This window comes from Vigna angularis, chromosome 10 (assembly GCF_016808095.1).
Source record: "Vigna angularis cultivar LongXiaoDou No.4 chromosome 10, ASM1680809v1, whole genome shotgun sequence".
NCBI lineage: Eukaryota > Viridiplantae > Streptophyta > Magnoliopsida > Fabales > Fabaceae > Vigna > Vigna angularis.
Genome location: NC_068979.1, coordinates 24158835 through 24180689, shown reverse-complemented (window position 1 = coordinate 24180689; position 21855 = coordinate 24158835). Strand labels below are relative to the sequence as shown.

At 30.6% G+C, this 21855-nt stretch overlaps 2 protein-coding genes across 5 annotated transcripts; one reads left to right on the top strand and one right to left on the bottom strand.

Annotated features, from left to right (window-relative positions):
• The first annotated feature begins 995 nt into the window (after nucleotides 1-995).
• LOC108335780 (uncharacterized) lies at nucleotides 996-7451 on the top strand. 4 transcript variants are annotated; one of them, XR_008245544.1, is made up of 11 exons: nucleotides 996-1150; nucleotides 1319-1429; nucleotides 1805-1887; nucleotides 2337-2420; nucleotides 2772-2847; nucleotides 2959-3031; nucleotides 3204-3277; nucleotides 3753-3846; nucleotides 5072-5152; nucleotides 6041-6173; nucleotides 6813-7451. XR_008245544.1 is itself a non-coding variant. In XM_017571929.2 (9 exons), exons 1-9 carry the CDS (start codon nucleotides 1036-1038, stop codon nucleotides 5136-5138), a joined length of 777 nt encoding a protein of 258 aa, XP_017427418.1. In that variant the 5' UTR covers nucleotides 996-1035; the 3' UTR covers nucleotides 5139-5400. The 4 variants fall into 4 exon arrangements, 2 of the variants coding, with proteins under 2 accessions (XP_017427418.1, XP_017427416.1); XR_001832786.2 differs by having other exon boundaries at nucleotides 5069-5152; XM_017571929.2 differs by lacking the exons at nucleotides 6041-6173; nucleotides 6813-7451 and having other exon boundaries at nucleotides 5072-5400.
• A 1032-nt stretch (nucleotides 7452-8483) lies between these two features.
• Nucleotides 8484-10479, bottom strand: LOC108335779 (delta(8)-fatty-acid desaturase 1). Its single transcript, XM_017571925.2, has one exon. It carries the CDS (start codon nucleotides 10062-10064, stop codon nucleotides 8721-8723), a length of 1344 nt encoding a protein of 447 aa, XP_017427414.1. The 5' UTR covers nucleotides 10065-10479; the 3' UTR covers nucleotides 8484-8720.
• Between the last annotated feature and the right edge of the window lie 11376 nt (nucleotides 10480-21855).

Genomic DNA, 21855 nt, shown 5'->3' with positions numbered 1-21855 from the left:
ATATATATATATATATATATATATATATATATATATATATATATATATATATATATATATATACTTGTAAAATATTTACATGTCAACAAAATAAAATACATTACAAACCATACCACCAATAGCTTAAAACAAGACACTCAAACAGGACTTCCAAACGAGTGACCATAATCTACACAAGTAAAGACAGTGGTACAATAAACCCTTATCTTATGACAAATTTAAAAAATAATTACCCAATCAGCAACATTTAAACACATGAAACACTAATATCAAAAATTTGGTTTTGTAAAAGAGAAAAAAGGAAACAATAACCCACAACATAAAACACCCAGATTGAAATGATGAACTAAACCCACCTTCAATGCTGACTATCTTCGATCCCAACAAACATGCTTCTAATGACAACACAATCTTTTTACCTTCAATCTCCCTAAAATCATCAATCCCTACTCTCGCGGTTTGAACCCACGAAAACCATCTTATTTAATCAAATATTCACCCTAACATTTAAAAAAAATAAAAATTCACATCAACAATATTTTACAACATCAAATAATTAAAAACTACCATATATGCATGCTTCATCACTCTTTCATTAATGATTTTGACCTTTTTAACAATTAGGACTTATTGCACTACATTTTCAAATATAAGAACCTAATGAGAAAAATAATTAGAAAGCTAATTTGAAATTTTTATAAGAAAATGGAAACCCAAAACATATTTAAAGCTTTTATATTTTAGTTTGTATGCAAAATTATTATGGTTAATGAGAGACATTAACATGTTATTTTATATGGATTTGAATGTTTATTTTGAATATTAAAAATCAAAAGTAACCTACAAGGATAATTTGATCCAGCATTTTTCAAACCAAGAAACAGTTCGGTTTGTTTAGTGGCTAACCAAATTTGAACCGGAGAACGATTCGGTTTGCGGATCCGGTTCGACTATTCTGGGATTCGGTTCGGTAGGTTTTTGGCATTTACAAATGATAACTACGATACGAGAGAGAGGGAAGAGAAGAGAAATGAGATGATGAACAGCAGTGCTATGATGAGATGCTCCAACACCAACGCCCTTTTCAGAGCTTTCAGAGCCAAAACCCGCGATTCTTCTCTGCCAATTTCTTCAATGCCCATCAACAAAGGTAAGTAAAGTAACCTCATTTTTTCACTCATTCATCTTTTCCTTGATAATTTCGAAATAGGCTGTTTGTTCTACCTCCAAAAGTTATCTAACATTTGATGTAGTTTTGCTGATATTATTGTTATTTGGTGATGCTGAATTTAACCGTGTATTGTTGGCGACACCATAGGTACTGGTGGGAAGAAGGCATATGATGCATTGCTGTTGGACGCTGGGGGCACCCTTTTGCAATTGGCAAAGCCAGTTGAGGACACTTATGCCGCTATTGGATCCAAATATGGTGTGCTTCTTACTCTTTCGTTCTAATTTCTACTTGAAAACACTAATGTTTTTGGAGGATCCAAAATAGATGTTTTCTCCTTAGAGAAGTATCAGTAACACACCCCTTTTTAATATACTGGGCATCATCGTTGGTGAACATTTATTGGAAACTATAAATTCATGAGTTGAATTTATTAAATGAGAAATGAGATTGTGATTTCCAATCAATTTCAGCCGATAATTAATAAAGAACGTGCTTGAAAGACGTGTTAAAAACATTTATCTTTCTCATATGTCACTCTTACTGTAAGGTAGTTAATACTATCAATATTTGCCATCTATGTCTAAGATGTTTATTTGTCTGAATATTCACGCTTGTGATGACTGTCCTCAGGTGTTATTATGGATCCAGCTATGATAAAGCAAGGATTTAAGAGAGCATTTGCTGCTCCGTGGCCTGAAAAGCTACGGTACCAGGTTTGTGCCCTACCTTTGATCATTTTTCTTTTAATGTTTTTTGTGATTGCCTGGTAAGTTTTGATGTTTTTCTGTTCTGCCTCCTTGTTTCCGATAACTCTCTTTCAGTCTTTCTCAAGATACTGCACTGTTACTCTAGAAAGATGGGTGTTTTGAAAATGTGCTTAGTAAAATGAACTGTACAGGGAAGCCTGCTGTTGTCTATAAGGGAAAGAGAGAGAAAAATGTTGTAAATTTAGAGGATTTGACATACTTGCTTGACTGGGATGTCACTTTGAAAGCCAACATTAGGTTGTAGCCATTACAGGATATTGATGTCAGTTTGGTTTTCCATTTATTTACCTATTTATCAGCAACATGTTTAATTTCTTTCAACATGACATGCAAACTAAAGACCATCTGATTTGCAAATGCAATGACAGTGATCTACACTCTTTACTTCACTGCAGGGAGACGGGAAGCCATTTTGGAAACTTATAGTTTCTGAAGCCACAGGTTGTGGAGATGGGGACTATTTTGAGGAAGTTTATGAGGTAGCCTTTCTTAGCAGCAGACTGTTTTACTTGTCATTACCTCATTTCTAGTTTATGACGATTCTATCTGTGAAACAATTTAATCTTTTTGAAAAAAGAAATTATAGGTTTTTTGGAACAATTTAATCCTTTATTTTTCACCTAATCATTTGAAATATGACCATATTATGATCTATAGGTTTTGAAGTTGTAGTTTCTGATCTTTCTTCGTGTTGTTTCTAGATATTATTTCTTAGCCAGTAAAAGTAGATTGGCAGGAGAGTGTTTCAAAAGTTACTTGATTTGTTGTTCAAAGTAATAATATCAGTCACATTTGTGTCTGAACTTCGAGTCTTGTTTTGTTTTTGTTAGTACTATGCAAGAGGGGATGCGTGGCATCTTCCCGATGGAGCTCATGAAGCAATTACTCTTCTGAAGGATGCTGGAGGTAACAATTATTTCTTGTTACCAGGAAGAAGTAACATTGTTAAAAATTTAACGTTATCGAATCCTACTTACTTTGAAGTTGGTCCTTACTAACGTGACTAGCAGTACGCAGTTAAGATGGCTGTTGTATCCAATTTTGACAACCGCTTAAGGAAGCTATTGAAGGATCTTAATGTCTTAAATCTGTGAGTATCGGCCATTCTTTCAATGTGCTGTTACTAAGCTATTAGCAATTTTGAGCATTTTTTTTTTCCAGGAGGTGATTAAGATTGCTTGTTGAACCTTAGTTTGAAGAAATTTCACAAACTCTGATGCATACATAGCTTTAAATGTATCATTTTCTGGTTTTCACCTCAGATTTGATGCTGTCATTATATCATCAGAGGTCGGATATGAAAAACCAGATTCGAGAATATTCCAAGCTGCTCTAGGTATAAATGATTTTTAGTTTTACTTTAATAAATTCGATCTTGCATCCTTCTCTCCAGCATTCCTCACTATGATTAGCATAAATAAAAAAACAGTTACATGTTTACTAGGCATAGTATCTTTCATCTCTGTAATATGCTTTTGACTTTCATGTGGAATATGGTAGATATTTTCCTTGAGTTATTAGTGAAAATACCTTATTTTATTCAGGCTTTTTTTGGGTTCATTTTTCCATCCTTTAATCTTAATGGATTATACATTAGTTAATTAACAGTTTATTTATGCATATGACTTGAATCCTTTTCACCCCATTTAGCTGTAAACAGAACATTTGAAAGTATCATTTATGAGACTGCAGCAAACTATGTTTTTCTTGTGGAATTAGAGGGTAGAAAATGACACTATTCATGGTACCCATTGTTGCTGCAATAATGCTAAGTTGATTGACTCTGGCTGCCAATGTTTTCCGTTTCTTAGATCAAGTAAATGTAGAGGCTTGCAAAGCCTTACACATTGGAGATGATAAAAAAGCAGATAAAATGGGGGCCAATAACGTGGGGATCGATTGCTGGTAAGAACTTTTTGTCTGAAGTAAACATCCCTTGTTTGTATTGATAAAAAAAGTCGAATTTTTCTACAAATAATATTTTTTTAAGAGAATTTTCCCCAACTGGACCCCTATGCACATTAATTCCCCTAATAGACCTCTTTGCTTTAGAAGGTAGAGATTTGCTCCCGGACAGCCGAATTCCCACCTCCGTTTGGCTGGACCGTTGGCGAAAGCCTCATTGAAATTCAGTTTTCGGGGGTTGAATTGCTAGAAAGTTGTGGTCTTTTATATATACATATGTATGTACATATATATACATATATATATACGGGAGAGGAGAAGAAAAATGAAAAACAAAGAAAAGAATGTAAAAAAATAGAAATAAAGGTTAATTTATTAATTTTGTTGCTATGTATGTATATAATGATAAATTACTATGCGAATGTTGAGAAAAATAAAGATGGATACTATAAACTTTTGTTATATACGTGGTATGATTTTATGATTAATTAGTTTTTAGTTTTGGTTTGGTAACCGTATTATTAGTAATATATCATAGTATATTCTTTTGGGAGAGTAGACCAATAAAAATATGTATCATTTAGATTGATAAAAATAGTTGGGTAAAGAAGTAAAATTTATTTTATTTGGATGAGTGAAAGCAATAAATACATCAGAGAATTTAGTTTAAAAAGATTTAGTATTTTTTTAATTAAAAATGTGATAAAAAATAAATTTTTTGGTATAGTATTTCTGCATTAATAAAATATGGATCTAAATTTTTACTATGATAGAATTATTAACAACTTCAAAAAATAATTCCAATTACAGAATTCATAATACGATATAAACAAACTCTACTGTAGAATTAGACAAGTAAACCTGATTAGCACAAAGTTTCATAATTCAGTGTGAACTTCAAGAGAATCAACCTAAAATGGTTTAGTCTTTCATATAGAAAATATAAAAAATGAAAAAGTAATACAAAATAGAAAAAAGTGGAGTCTAATCTAGTGTGTTTGGTGGAGTTTTGAATAATACTTCTCTCTAGCCTTCAAGTCTTTGTAAAATTGTAATCATCTTATAATGAAGATGTCTACTTGGGGAATTAATGTGTACAGGGAAAATTTTTCTTATAAATATTATGTGGAAAAAATTCTATAAAAGTCTCATGATATTCTTTATTTTTGTTCAATTTTAAATTGGCTTTTCTGTCTTAATGATTTCAAATTGTTTGTCAAAGCAGGTTATGGGGTATTGATGTGAAGACATTCTCCGATATACAAAATCGCATTCTCAATTCAGAGGCTTAACGACTGATGTGCTTGTAACTCCGATCTGTTCATACTAATATCTAGCATTTCAGCATTTCATAAAGTGGATAATCATACTTAACATTTTTTAATGCATGATGCAAAAACCTTGATATGATATCCTTGGTTCCAAGTTTTGCTAAATACCATGAATGATGTTGTCTGTTTCAAAGGAGACAGGATTTTGTCCTCCAGATTTACCTCACAAATACTATCCATTTTGAAAGGGTGTAATGAGAAGAGTTCAAGTTTCTGACTTTCACCTAAATACTTTGCAAATTAGAAAGTGAAGCGACACTTGTGTACTTAATAGGTTGTGCATTTTGTGAATTGAACAAAAACAATGATGACAGGAGCATCTACTACATAAAATAAAAATAAAAATAAAAATATTTTAGTTTATTTTTCTTCTTGTCCTGGCAGTAAACTAAATATACGCAACACGTCACATTATAAAAAAAATGTAAAATAATATATATATATATATATATATATATATATATATTATGAAACTGAATGACGTGAAATATATATGATGAATATATTTTTCGAAATTATATTTTATATATTTTTAATTAGTATATATTTCAAGTGTAGGGTCAATCATGTATTTAAAACAAATTTATAGTTGTAATGTTGTCTTTGTTTTTTTGTTTTAAAGTAATATGTTCATCAACAATCGAGTGTATATTTTAAAAGTGTTTTTGATGTTAAAGTTACCCCCATATTTATAGTAGTTATGTTATAATAAATGTGTAATTTCTTTTATTCATATTTATAGTTTTTTTTATGAACTTTTGATTATAATTGACTTAATTACAATTTAAATTTTTTGTGATATGTTTTATTGAGATCAATGAAGTAGTGCACATCCGTTACTAACCACTTGACTTCTTTATTAGGATCATGTTGGAAAGTGAAGTAGTGTACTTGAACTCTCGCTCCTAATACTTCACTTTAGCCTCGATCGCTTTGCACCTCTCCTCACCCAGTTGGCGTTTCTTCTATGTTAGCAATAAGACCTCTTTGAAGATGGTAAAGAGAAATCACCCTAAGAATAAATGTTTGCTATGGTAGAGAGGAAAATCCTCATGAATTCTTTTATATGTATTCGGTCCTGATAACAAAGTTGCATGTGTGTTTCCCTTTTGACGGGTTCACCATGAGGGTGTTTAGAATGTTTAACATTACTCCTACTCAATTATATCCTTACAAGCCTTTAGATTATTGTGCCGACTTAAAACATACTCCTCAAATATTCTTGCATTATTATAGCATATGCCCGGGAGACCTTATAACTTGGTCGTCACTAGTAGGGCAAAGCGTTCGTTATATTAGATTCATATACTCGGTCATTCAAGAAGTTTAAAAGTGGTTTCTTTCAAGTAGTGATCAAGTCGGTTAGATCTAAGTATTTTTATTTTGAAAATAACAAGTCCAAGTTTCCCTTCTATTCTACCCAATAATCTATTCGGTACCATGATTGGCCTATGTCATGCATGACTATTGAGGATCTCCATGTACTTTCGTACTTGGATCAACTGCCCAAGAAACTCCCTTGAAGGAAAATTGTCAGGGTGTTTCTTTCCTCCCATCCCCGATATGATCTCTTTGGTATGTATGTCTTAATGAGATACATTGTTAATGCTTGTTAATGCCATTTCTTCTTTGCAGACATCATGACTGTCGTTGTCCCCTCCCAAAAGGAAGTGTTCTTGCAACTGAGGAAGAAGAGATTAGAGGAAGAAGAGAATAAAAAATTTGTTATTGTTGTTGAAGGTACGAGTGAACCAAGAGCTGTCGAGAAGGTATCAGCTGAAAGGGAAGATCTTAGGCCTCCCTATGTTGAAAAGAAGAAGTATTAGCGCAAAGAAAAAACTACAAGGCCTGGAACACCTCGGCCTCCATCGCCGAAACACCTGGGTACTAAGACCTCTGATTTGGGTGATACATTGGCGGTGTTCTTTGATGCAAAGCTGAAAATTAATGAGGGCATAGATGCAACTTTAACATCAGAAGAAACTAGCATAGTCTCGACAACCCGTCCAGAAATGTTGTTGTAGGCGCTGAATGAATTTCAATCTCAAGCTATGGTGATGGGCCGCCAACTAGACAACGTGCTAAGGAAGATGCCGGACATTAGCAAGCTGACTGTCGAGATTGAGAATTTGAAGAAAGAGCTTAGCACAGCCACTAAGGAAAAGAAAGATGCATTTAAGTCAGCTTGATTCTGTTAAGAAAGAAAAATCCCAGCTTTTGTCTGAACGCAATGCTTGGATATCAATAACAAACATATATCTTCCTTTACCCAAATCTATACTTTGTTAACTAATAACTAGCACAAAAAAGGGTTAAATCTTGTAAATAATATCAAGGAAAAATGAAATACATCAATCATCACAACAATAGCTACAATCATTACATCAATCATTATCAAAAATGAAATACATATCAACTTCTCTTGCTGAGACCACAAAATTAATTTCCAACTACAATCCTTTACAACTTCAGAATATCAACCTCTGAATTATGTTTTGTGAAGTTAAAACTACTTTAAAAAGCACAGGTTGAAGAATTTCCAACTACTCGATCAAACTTAAAATTAAATTCTAAACTGCAGAGGATATGTTTCCACTTCCATAATTTTCTCACCATGAAGCATTCTTCTTGGAGAAGCCAGACAAAAACATTCTGATGGCATCATACACATTCATTAGTCCATTCTGGCTAAATGAAATCACCATTTCAATTGCTTATTCTCTATGCAAGATTAATACATACTAGCTTATACAAATTCAAAATCATTCTTAGTGACTCATACATTACTTGATCCATTCAAGCTTACCATTACTTTCCAATATCAAACATTGCTTCCAATGGAATTTAGCTGTTGCTGAGAATCAACACTTTTAAACCTTGATGCCCCATTCTCCAGCATGAATCGTTCTTTTAGCAAAAGTCAAATTCATTCTGATGGCTTCATTTCCAACAAACTTCCGATCGATATACAAGACTTCACTTAGAATACAAGGGTTGAAGCCATTATATTGGCATACTAACAGAGCTCACTTTCTATTTTTCAGGCACAGGAAAATGGCCTGAATATGAAAATGACTTGAATATCAATATGCCGTATATTGCCATAATTCTGTCCTCTCTCACCAACAAAACCAGAATAAAAGAAGAAATATTCTGACCAACAACCGATGAATACAAAAGTAAACACATACACAAAAGTACATACACATACACAATCTATGAAATCTTTCTATCTTCTATTACGATCAACCATGGTATAATAACTTTCAGAGACTAAGAAACTATGCCAAGGTAAGAAAAAACCAGTAAAAGACAAAAATCCATATGGGATATGAATTTTGTATTGATGAAAAGCACATGAACTGTGGTAAAATCTGGATCACCATCCATTTCTACACACATCTAACAAAAAGTTAAATTCAAAGCCCAATCTGGAAAAGTGGGGGCTAGCAAAATCACAAGATTTTTTTTTTCTTTTACAAGAGGAAAAACAAATCAAAAAGCACCTTGACAAAATCCTAAACTCTAAAAACTTCTCGTGCCTCAACCATGGGTATTAACAGCATTCCACAACAAATTCTTTGGGGCAGGGTTGCTCAAATCCCTGGCCTGCAGGGCAGCAGTCCTGAGGGTCCTAATTGTCCACTGATTGGCCTCCCAAAATGACAAGCTCCTGTAAGGCAAATTATGCTTCTTGCAAAGGTCAATAACCAAAGGTGAAATCTTCCTCAATTGACACCTTGGTAGCCTTGGAAATAAATGATGCTCAAGCTGAAACTGCAGGCCACCAAAGAACCAATCCATCCAAGAGGAGCAAGATATGTCCAATGTCCCACTTGTCTGCTTCTCAAACCAGTCATTCCCATTGGGTGGCCCAACATATACATTTGCAGCAAAGTGGTTCAAGCAGAACTGAATGTGCTGAATGGAACAAACAGTAAAGCTACTTAGAACAAACATAACCCTCTCAGGCCAATTTGGTAAGCAAGACACCAAAAGAGGGAACCAAGTCCAGAACACAAGGATCCCCATTAGGTTCAAGGCCCTGTCCTGCACTTTACGTTTTGAAAACAAGAGCAGAATCGTCTGCAAATACAAGTTGACCCTGGCAACGCACATGACCGGGTAAAAAGTAAAGTGCTGGTAACAGATCAAGAACCTGGCAAAGAAATCAAACTCCAACTTTCTCCCATAGAAATGAGAAGTTAAAGAATTGAAGAAGCGCGAGGACACGGCGAAAACCGGCATGTGCTGCAGATCAGGGTCATGGTCAAGGCTGTTGCAGGCAATGTGATGGGCATTGTGAGTCCACTTCCACCAAGCAATGCTTATCCCGGTGAGGCAGTTCCCGGAGAGGAGCTGTGCAAACTTGTTGTAACCATTGGTTGTCATAACCACATAATGGCCAGAATCATGGCCAACATAAGCACTTTGCATCCAGAGAAGCCCCAGAAGCATGCCTGAGCCCAAATGAGCCCACACACTAGTGCACCTCAACACACCATATAGAACAACGAGGAACATAAAAGCAACGGCTGCAAGGGTGTAGGATGTGATATGCCCTTTGGTGTCAAAGAGACCCATTTTGGAAAACTCAGATGCAAGCTTTCTGTAGTCCCTGGACACCTCAGAGACATTGAAATCACTGAGGTAGTAGCCAGTGAAAAATCTGTCAAGGTGTGACCAGGCTGTACCAGGGTGGTAAGCTATGAATGCATCCGTGACATCCTGGCCAGCAAGGTTCAAAATAGGAACATCACCACCAGGGTGCTCCTTAACCCAATCAGACACATTGTACACCTTACCTTGAATGGAGATCCACAAATCTCCCTCCTTGTTGTGACCCTTCAGCTCCTCAGAGGTCATGTACTTCTTCTCACCCTCCATGCTTGTGTTGGACCAACAAAAACAACACAAATCAAACACAATGAGAGTGAAAATAAGAAGATGATACAGATAGATGTGATAACAACAATAATGGAGTATCCGGTTCCGCAATGCAAACAAATCTAGACCAAAGAATCCCCTTTTACTGCAAAGGGGTTGTTATTTTCGTTCACCAAAATAACCCCATGAAAGGGATTTCAATTTGATCTGGTTGAGGATCTAATACCCCTTTACCCTCTCTCTCTCTCTCTCTCTCTAAAGCTTTTCTTCTGTGTCGTTGTTTTATTTGATAGTGCTTTGGAGTTTGAATGTTTTAAGGTGCCACCAGCACGTTACAGCGCAAAAAGAAGGGTGTTTTCGAACCTCCCTTTTTTAATATACATTGTACCGCTTAAATAAAAAATTGGGTACTACAAAGTAGATAGGTGGATCTCTTTTATAGTTATCTATAAATCATTTTAACTTATTAATAATATAACGCATATTATACTTATGATATATATTTATTAAACTTATAAAAACAGACTTGAAGAAACATAAATTTAAATTTCTGTTTTCTTTCATATTCTTCTTTAATTCAATTTTGTTAAATTACTCACTTGCTCTGGTTTTCTTTAATTTTCTCTATTTAAAAGTCATTGCTTGTAATTTCAATTTTTTTATTTACAACACTAAAATATAAGAATTTTCTTAACAAACTTTTAAATTAAGAATCTTATATGTAAATTTTTTAAGAAAATATCATTTAAACATGTTAGTGTGAGATACTGATTTTTAATATTTAGATTTGAATATTGCATAAATCCATAAGTTTTAAGAAAAAATAAAATATGAATACCATGTTTATCTTCAAACCGTTACCAATAAATTAATATTTAATTATAATAATTAAAATATTTTTTTTTATTGAAGTGTAAATAAAAAAATTATAAAAATAAATCTGATTAGACATCTCTTAATAATAAACAATTATAATAACTAGTAATAAAATCAATTAAAGTTTTTTTTTTCTCTTCGTTTATTTTCTTTCTGTCTTTTCTATATATTTTCTTTCCATTTACTAAACAATTAGTGGAAGTACATATATACATTCTTTCTGTCTTTCTGTCCCTTTATATCTATTTTTTTATGATAACAAAAAAAAATCAACATAATCATAAAGATCAATTACTATAATGATTATAAAAAAAAAAAGTAATCACGTTAAGGAATTCCTTCACCTGTAAGAAAACAGAAAAGCTGGTTAATAAAAAAATTACATAATAAAACATTTTCCCAAAACCAATATGTATTATTAATTGTTGTCTACATATATATCAATATATTAGACTGGGTGACAAGAAAATAAGAACCGAAAAATAAAAGATAATGTATTTTTCTTGTGGTTGCAAAATTAAGTATTAAAATGTTGACTAACAAATAAAATGAGTTTTTTTAACCTTTTCTTAAATTGAAGTTTCAGTTTTTTATTTGAGTTTATGCCTATCCAGCCCAACATGTCATCACACATGCTGGTATGGAAAATGATGGGTAGGATGTGATGATAAATTATGGAATAAAAAAAGGAACAAAAAATATTAAAAAGAAAAATAAGAAAATTGGTAATTGTTTAAAGAGAGAAAATTGTGATGGCGAAGGAAACACAGCAAAACCACCTCGTTAAGTAGTCGAAAAGGTGTGGTGGTAACGTGTTGTTTGTGTTATGTATGAGATTGTTGCTTAGCTGGATTTGATGGTCCTGTGGAATGGGTTTTTATGGTTTTTCTGAATTAGTGGACCCTACACAAGATATTTTGGGGAAACCGCTAATGCTGTTTTGGTTCACATTAACAACCTTGTCAGCCAAATCACACAAACAAAACTCACACCTTTTTCTTAATAGCTAATACAAGTTATAAGTTCATACATAACTCCTTTTTCTCCAATGTAAAAAATTATATATATAATTAATTCCAACATTAATAGATAATTATAAACTTCAGTTTTACGTCTCAAATGTTCCCAATTTCTAACAAAAATATATGTTATACATTTGTTATTTATTATCCGTTCCTTTCTAGGAATTTTAATTTGGTATAAATTAACACATTTTTAATTTAGCTTTATTTTTATTTATATAAAGGTAGTTAGAAAAAGAGAAAAGGTTCCTAAAGAGTTTCCGAACGACAAGAATAATCTTATTAATATTTCGTACTAATAGTATGATTATAAAAATTAGTTTTATTATACACAGTGTAAAAACAAAATAAAAATGTGCTGTAAACACATAAAAAAGTTAAATTAAGAATCTGTAAAAATAATGATGACATGGCACAATGAAAAATGACATATATATGAACTGGTTTGGTACCTCTTGACCAATTAAAAAATAAGTTGAGAAAAATTATTTGTAAGGAAATAAACTGTGTTTGACGTGTTATAGTGTGAGAATTAAAATGTCATTGTTACGAATTGAATAAACCATATTTTCCTTCCTCATAAACTATACACAGAAGTGAAACAGATGCCAGAATATACCTTGGAGCTAAGTTTCAAAAAAATTTATAAAATTAAGAGAAAATTCTATAACAGTGTATACATTAAAACAGTTGTAAAAAATATGGTTTAGGTAATTACAAATTATTGAAAGAATCAAGGTATGCCAATTAGGTATCCAAGGACGGAAGACTTTGTCTCACATGCTTGATCAGGTGAGATTGATAAAAATAAGGATGAAATGTATTTTTGATAATACCAGTATTTTTTTCCGGTTATCCTTTTAATATAATGAAGTACATATTGCTCTTTATGCAACAATTAAAGTTTTATTTGGGATTTAATTATATATGGCAGTGTGATTAATATATATATATATATATATATATATATATATATATATATATATATATATATATATATATAACTAGGTTAATATATATAGAGTTTGCTAACTTGCACTTAGTATATTTTAATAATGTGTACTAGTAGACAAAATTATTCTTGTATATTATGAATTCTAAGTTTTAAGGTTAAGGATATTTGAATAATTTTCATTCTCAAATTTAAAAAAAAAAACAAGAAACCTCTAAACTTTTATTTACCTCACTCATTCTTCTTAGTCATTTCTCTTTCATCTCTCTCATTCAAACATTTTCTTTGTCATTAGGCCCAACTAAAAAAATCAGAAACACTCGCCTAACCATGATCCACCTTTTTCACTTATTCAATTTGTTTCTCTCTCATCTCCATATTCTCTCACACCAACTCACAACAACCTACGACACCGCAATTTGTTGTTTTTACTCTGTTCGTTCATTTGTTTTCCATTTTAATAACAAAATAAGTGATGAATTGACTGATTATGTTTTTTTCAATGTCAAATTTTTTTCATTTTCAATTTTCAATGTCAAGTTTTTTTCTTCTAGAATTGTCTGCAATCCCTAACCTAAGCGCCTCTCATAGTAAAAATGAAAAAAACATCCAAACACTAAGTAGGGTGTTTAAGTGTATAAGAATAAAGATAAACTACTAATTATAAAATTTAAAAACGAAATTTAATAATAATCAAAAGGGAAAAAATATAACACAACCCTTCAATCAAAAATCAACATCAACATCATCAATTATTTTTTATTAAAGTGAAAAACAAATGAACAAAGCAAGAACAACAAATTGCGGTGTTGCAGGTTGGTGTGTGTAGGTGAGAGAGAGTATGGAGATGAGAGAGAAACAAATTGGATAAGTGAGGAATGTGGATTATGGTTAGACGAATGTTTCTGATTTTTTCAAATACCCTTAACCTTAAAACTTAAAATTCATAATATATGAGGGTATTTTTGTCTATTAAAACTCGGTACACATTGCTAAAATGTACCAATTGAGAAAAGAGCGTACGCAAGTTAGCAAACTCATATATATATATATATATATATATATATATATATACTTTATATTTTTTAAGTGTTATAATATATTATGTACAAAGATAACTCGTATATGATTATATTTTGATTTTTTTTTATTAGTACAAATCATAAATTGAGATGATATATCTATAATTTTTCTTTTATATTTCTACTAAAACAAATTTCAATTGTACTTATGATGTGAAAAATATATAACCATAATAATGTATTATTGTTGTTGGCTATAGGATCAATTATATTTTCCAATCCAAATTCATTAACCGCACTCTTTCGGACTTTAATTTTTAAACTTCAATCCTAATTCTTCAGATTTAGTTCTCTTTAAGCTAGAGATTGTATTAGCAAAAGATACTTTAACATCCAAGTTAATCAAGTGTGTCATATGACCATAAGTGCACTAATTAATGAATATAATTAATGTACTCTATAGAATATGCTAGGTCACGTGACCTAATTACCTATTAATTTCATTTTAACTCTTTCTTCTTAACTTAATCATGATTGATCAATGTCAACATCTGGCCTGTATGATGCTTTTCTTGCTGAATATGTTTGGGCTGACATGTCAGATCAAGTGGTCGAGATGTTCTTAGACATCTCAACTCTAATCTTGTTTATGTATTCTCACATTTCTTTTAGTTGCGTGAATTTTGCATCTTGTTACCTTAACTCATCCATGCTTGTTAGCGAGTCATGCATAGGTCATCTACAAAAGGTCGTTGCCTCAGTGTTGTGATCATGTAATGTAAAACTACTTCAGGATTCAAGTTCTTGATCTTCAAGGCCACCTTGTCGAACCAATCGAAAAAGGTGCGCAAGGACTCCCCTTTCTCCTACCTGACATTGAGAAGTGCCAGGAAAGTAAGGTGATGATGCTAACTTATGGCGAATTGTGTTGTAAAGGACGATGTTAGGGTATTAAAACAACTATAGAAAAGGGAGGTAGATGGGTAAATCATTCCAAGGCTACTCCCTTCAAGGTGGTAGGGAAGATCTTACACACAACAACATTGTTAGGCAAGTACATATTGATGACGTATGCTCACCTGGATTAGTGCTACCATCGTATCAGTCCATTATAAGAGCATTCCACTACTTAGGGAGTGCGATATTCATGATTTCGTCAAACAAAGGGTGTTGGCGAGTTCCTCTTACTGCTAATGAGGCATTAGGTGCTCCTCTAGTTTTAGAGGTGGGTGTTGTAACTATTTTCTCTTTCATTCTCATTAACCGTTAAAAGGTATGACATGGTCTTTTGCACCGAAGCGATGTCCTTAGTGTATTCTTTATACTTTCCCTTGTCGTTGACCTCTTCCTAAAATCTACAAATTCTTGTTGCATTTTAGGGTTTAGGGATTAAAATTGACAAATATGTGCTTTTGCTATATATATGTGGTCCATTTCTTTTGTAGACACGAAAAACATTCTTAGAGCTATCAATTGTGAAACAAAAACATTGTTTAAGTGGTCTTGGAGCATTCTTAGAGAAACCAACATCAATGGAGGAAATTCAAAGGTTCAAGCCTTCAAGAGTGAGAGGAAAGATCAAGGAAGTGTCTAAATTATAAGTTCTTTGTAATACCTACACTTGAGGTGTATCAAGTTTTGTTTTCCTGTAATTCTCTGTGAATTATGATTACCTTTACTGTGTAAGTAAGGTTTCTAGAGTGAGTGTGTGTCGTCTCACCTTTAGGATTGTGCTTTTGTTGTGATTGAGAGAGTTAAAGTACATAGGTGAATCTTCTATTTTGTAAATCTTGACACTTGGTATTAGTGAATTTCTTTCCAACTCAAGTGTTTGGAAGAAGACTGGATGTAAACTTTTGAAGAGTTGAACCAGTATAAATCTTGTATTGATTTCTTTCATCGTTCTTGCTTATTATCTTGTTAAATCTTTGAAGAGTTGAAAGATTCATTGAAAACAATTGTATACATCTAAAAATTTTCAAAGAAGGGTAAAAAGAGATTTAGACCAATTCACTCACCCTCTTGGTTGAGATATATTGGTGTCACAATTTAACAAGGTGGGGATGGTCCTAATGTTGCTTCCTTTACTTCAACCATCTTGCTTCTAATAGACACCTTATAACATTTTTCTTCATAGAATATATGTCAGTCTCATGGTGGATGCCAAAATGTTCTTGTCTATAGAACCAACTATACTTTGCAAAGATCTTCATTAGTCACTATCATTTTGTACTCCAACCCTTAAACTTTCACAACCTCATGTATCATCCTCTCAACTCAAATGTGGGTTGTACCTGTAGAAAACATTTCAACGTTAAGGTCAGCCAAGTGCATGAGATGGTAGTAAGTGCAATAATTAATAAACGTAATTAATGTACTTCGTAGAATGTGTTATATATACTTACCTAGATGGACTTGGACCATGTGGCCTAATTACCTGTTAATATCGTTTTCTTTCTTCTTAACTTGATCATTATTTATCAATGTCAACAATCTAATTGGTATAGTTCCGTCGAATAAATTTTGGACAATTACATGTTAGATCAAATGATCAAAATATACTTAAACAAACATAATACTTATACACTGATGATCGAAAAGTGCTCTGTACTATAATTAATTATTTTTTCCTCAATATTTTATAACACTTGATAATATAGAGTTTATATATATATATATATATATATATATATATATATATATATATATATAATATATATATATATATATAATATACATGATATACATGAAATATCTCTAATTTTTTTTACCACAGCATTATTTACTTTTGTATTATATATAATCATAACAATAAACAAATGGACAGAAGTATAATAATTTATTTAAACATTATTTAAACAATTGCACACAACTTTATATTATAATCTACATATTCTTATCACCATTTATGCTCTATCCACAACGTGGTGCATGCCTTCCTCCATGTCGTCATTCGCTCCTCCCTTGACGCCTTTATGAGTCGTGGTTACCTCTATCCTATCATTGAGTCATGTCTCTCTCTTTATTGTATTAACAGTTGGTTAGTTCATGAGTATGCTGTTTCTCATCATCATTTTAGTGTTGTATTTTTTATGTTTTATACATGAGAAAAAATACAAATTATTTTTATAATGTAATGCATATATTATCATGTATATTAAGAAAAGAGTGACATACCTAAATTAAGTAAATTAAAAATAGTGATACATGTTATAAAATAAGAATAAATAAAGATATAGTTATATATATATATACTAATAATAGAAAGACATATACTAAGTTAAATAAAATGTGTAATTTTAAATTTTAAAACATTTACTTTAATAGTTTAGAATGTCTGGATTAGATTAAGGGTGTTGCTTCCTCCACCATCCCAAGTGTTTCTGCACCTCCCCACTATTTTCTTTTATTCCAAAAATACTCTACACTTTCCAACTATTTTCTTTTATTCCAAAAATACCCTACACCTCCCTACTATCCTCAACAATCTTTCTTTTTCTCTCTCTGCATTAATGGAGCATTCATATGGCTTAGATTTAAACTTGTGATATATTGAAAACTTCAATATTAGTGCTTCTACCACTTCCATTTTATAAACTTAAAAGTTAGATGCAAATACAAAATAATAAACATAATAATATTAATAGTAAATAATATATTATTATTATTATTATTATTATTATTATATACTAACTTTATAATGACGAAAAAACTAAATACATTCCAAATCTTTAACAAATAACTTTTCTTTTATATTTTAAGTATTTAATAATATTTTTATATTATTTATCTAATAAATTAAATACTTTATTCAAGTTATTTGAGTCAAACATGTCGGTAAGTTAAAACATAATATAATGTTAAAAATTATAGATATTAAATGTAAAAAAAAACACACATATATATAAACATTTTTCTAGAAATTTAGAACAAAATTTTACTATTTATTAAGTAATTTGAAAAAAAAAATATTGAAAAGTGAAAATAAGATTGAATTAAACTTATTTAAGAGAAAGTGTAAATAAAATTTTGCAATATATCACAAGTTTAAATCTGAGCCATGTGAATGCTTCGTTAATGTGGAGAGAAAGAGGAAAGATTGTTGAATATAGTGGGGAGGTGTAAGGTATTTTTGGAATAAAAGAAAATAGTATGGAAGTGTAGAGTATTTTTGGAATAAAAGAAAATAGTGGGAAAGTGCAGAGCACTTAGGATGGTGGAGAGAGCAACACCCTTATATTAAATGTGTAATTTTTTAAAGTTTTAAACTTAACAAGCTTAACTTTAATCATCCTAATTTAGCCTATATATCTAAATGCTTCAAATGTAAAATCATAACACGATAACATGTGAGATTATTTTATTTTGATTGTTACCACTAATTGATAACTTTTGGGGTTATAATTATTGTGTTATTATTTCTTTAAATTTTCTTGCTTATTGAATAACCTCTATGGTTTTGATTAATTTTTGGGATACCCATGGCATAAAACTATTAAATTAAATTAGTACATAACTAAATAAAATAAAAAAAATCAGTACATAACTAAAATTAAATTAAATAATAAATAAAATTCTATGACTAAAAAAAAAGAAAACTAAACATGCATAAGTTTATTAGGATAAATTAATATAAAAAATTGAATCTCACTTCAGTTATGTTGTCAAGCTCAAAAACGTATATAAGTTGCAATGTTTAAATAACACATAGAGAGAAATTAAGAAAAAAAAAGGAGATATAAGAAAGGACAATTTGCAAAGACAATAGGATGGGGTAGGATATGTTTAGACCATATTGTAAAATTAATCTTAATTAACACTTTTAAATATAAACTTACACTTATTTTAACTACACAAAAACACAATTTCTTACATTTGGTGTGCTCGTTCTAGAAATTAATTTGAATGAAAATTCATGAGTTTTCATTCAAGTGTTTGGGGAAATTGTAGTCCATGCTAAGGAATAAAAAATTGGGAATAATTCGAGTAAGTAGGACGAATTGAAAATCATCACCACTATAAAAAAAAAAAGAAAAAAGATTATGCCAATGTAAAGGAACTTATTGTTCTATGGAAAAGTCTCATTCGATTTATTAGGAATAGTGTAAAGTAAACTTAGATGGGATTCAGTATCGTGGAAATTGCAGTCTAGACTCTATTTTTTCAACGAATTTAAAACAAAATCTAGACAAGATCCGTTCTTTGAGGTTTTTAATAAAATTAAAAATGTATGACAATGTTATTTGTCTTTTTTGTAGAAATTTCATATAAAACATATGTTATGCTCGTAAATAATTTTAAATGGAACTTTTTTTTTAATTTTTCTTTCAAGTACTAAAATAATAAAAAATAAAATAAAGTAATTAGCGTGTTCTTTTATTAAAAGAATTACAATTATCAAAGTAAAATTCTCGTAGACCTCTCTTTTCACATTATCGTTACTAAAAGAAATTTTACTTTGAATGTTACGTTGCAGGTTAGTCCCATTTTCTATTAGTTTGTTATTAGAAAGAAAAGAAACTAGTTGATCAATAAAATTGAAAAGAAACAAATTAATGGATAAGTTGGAAACAGAAAAATAAAAAATAAGAATTATATTATTTTGTTAACAAGAAAATTCAAATATAAAATACTTAAACAAAGTAAAATACCTTTTCAGCGCTTAATAAATCAATTTTCTTTAATAAAAATTGAATTCAAAAGACACCCATCTACCATATTAAAAAAATAATTAATTTAAGAGAATTATCGATTTCCTTGCATGGAGTCCATCATTATTGCGTTGATGGTTTTCAAACAGTAGAATATTCGCATCAAAGACACAGATTTAAGGATGCAAAACAAGTAGAAAGTCCAAATTGAAAAAAAAAAGTGTCTTTTGGTACGATTTCTTGGTGTAGTACTAAGTATATTAGATGATGACAAAACACACCACACAGAAACACACATAGTTTTGTTGTTTGGGATAAAAACCAGAGAGAGGATTTGATTAGAAAATATACATTAAAGTAATTTGACTGTTTGTTTTTTATCTACTTTCCTCAAAAGAACCTCCCAATTAGACATTATACGAGACATGTGAAGAGGAAAACCAAGTACGATAATGAGGCCTACCATAAGTTAAGGATAAAGGCAAAGAAATGAAATTGGTTGCAAGCTACAAACTTTTGGGTTGCTTAAGGGGGTCCCTCCATCATACGCTATTATTAAATAACAAACAACATCTTGTACTTTAAGATCGGTCAACATCTATAATTAATTTTAGGCTTAATATCCTATTTTGTCTCCAGTTTCGCTCAAAAATGTCAAATTAGTCCATCCTTTAAAAAATGCGTCTATTACGTTCTAATTTAATAAAATTTATATCAATGAAATTCCTTTCGTTAAATCCGTACAAACGGTGTTAATTATTTTGCATCAAGATAATTAACGCCGTTAATTTAACATTTTCGAACGAAACTGGAGACAAAATAAGGTATTAAGCCTTAATTTTATAAGAGTTTATAATGGTTTATTTGTTGAAGATCTCTTATCGACTACATATAAACACATAACACATAATCATAATAATATATAAGTAAATGAAATCATACTTGTATAAACCAATAATCAAGACTAAGTTACTGATTCATGGAAAAACACAAAACCAGTAGACCTAAGTCAAACTACATAAAGAATGACACTACTTATATAGATAATAACAGGTTGAGATAAATACGAATATTTATCCACAATAAAAAAAAATCCACTTATAATAGGTTAGATATCTATTTAAAAAATACTCACAGATTTTAAAAATAGGTGATTATCCATAAATATCCGTTAATATTTAAAAAAAATATTTCACAAATTTTTTAAATAAAATTATAAAAAATATAAAATATAATATAATATAAATTAAATAATAAATTAAATTTTTTAATTAAATTTAATGTAATAAAATATAATTTTAATTTTAATTTTAATTAAATTTAATAAAATATAAATTTAATTTTAATTTTTTTACAAATAAAAAATATCTATACAAATATAATACTCATATTTAACCTGATTATAAATGATTTATTATCCATTATCTACTAATAATAAATATATATAAATATCAACTGTCGATAACGTATTTTGAATATTAACGTAAACAAATCTAAAACTTTGAATTTGTAAGTTTGTTATCTTATATATTACTCAACTTTTTTATATTTTGTTTAAACTCTCGTTTAAATTTCTAAAACAAGATATCAAAATATAAATGAAGTAGATTTCAGTTTAAAAAGTGGGTTTTATAGATTAATGGAAAGAAATAGGTGTTGTTGGAAGGGACATGATGACAGAATGAAAGAGTTGTCTTCACAGTTCACACTTGTCCCACCTCACATGACCCATCTTCTTCTCCGTGGAACGTGGTTCCTAACTCCATTTTTTTCTCTTTTCTCTCTCTATAACCACCAATGCTAACTTCATTTCCTGTCAGCATCTCTGTTTCTCTTTAACAAAACATTCATACAGGGAGTTAATAGTTATACCAAATCATTGTTTGGTTTTACAAAATGATACTCTTAATTAATACCTAAATGTCAACAAATTAGTCCTTATATTATGTCAATTTTATTCCTTAACAAAAGAAAACAATCAATCTTTTTTATTCTTCATTTAATACAAAAATATATTTTTTGTTTAAGTTTTGTTCAAGGGATGCACCTTGTGTCCCTACTTTGGGATCCCTTCCTTTTATGTCACTTCTATGATCTTCATCTTATCTTTTTGTTTCAAAGTTTGAAAGAAGATGACAACTTAGTCTATAATATCCTAAAAATAAAGTATAAAACTATATAATAGAATAATCACATCTAGTAATATTACAACTCAGTTTTACATTAAAAGAGAACGTACGCTTATGACCGAACGACCTTACAGAAAGA

What these genes read in the sequence shown, in the direction of transcription:
- LOC108335780 (XM_017571927.2), top strand. Translation starts at nt 1,036, where the DNA reads ATGATGAACAGCAGTGCTATGATGAGATGCTCCAACACCAACGCCCTT. An exon ending in CTGAAAAGCTACGGTACCAG is followed by an intron (nt 1,888 to 2,336) that starts GTTTGTGCCCTA and finishes ACTTCACTGCAG; the next exon opens with GGAGACGGGAAGCCATTTTG. An exon ending in AATATTCCAAGCTGCTCTAG is followed by an intron (nt 3,278 to 3,752) that starts GTATAAATGATT and finishes TCCGTTTCTTAG; the next exon opens with ATCAAGTAAATGTAGAGGCT.
- LOC108335779 (XM_017571925.2), bottom strand. Translation starts at nt 10,064, where the DNA reads ATGGAGGGTGAGAAGAAGTACATGACCTCTGAGGAGCTGAAGGGTCAC.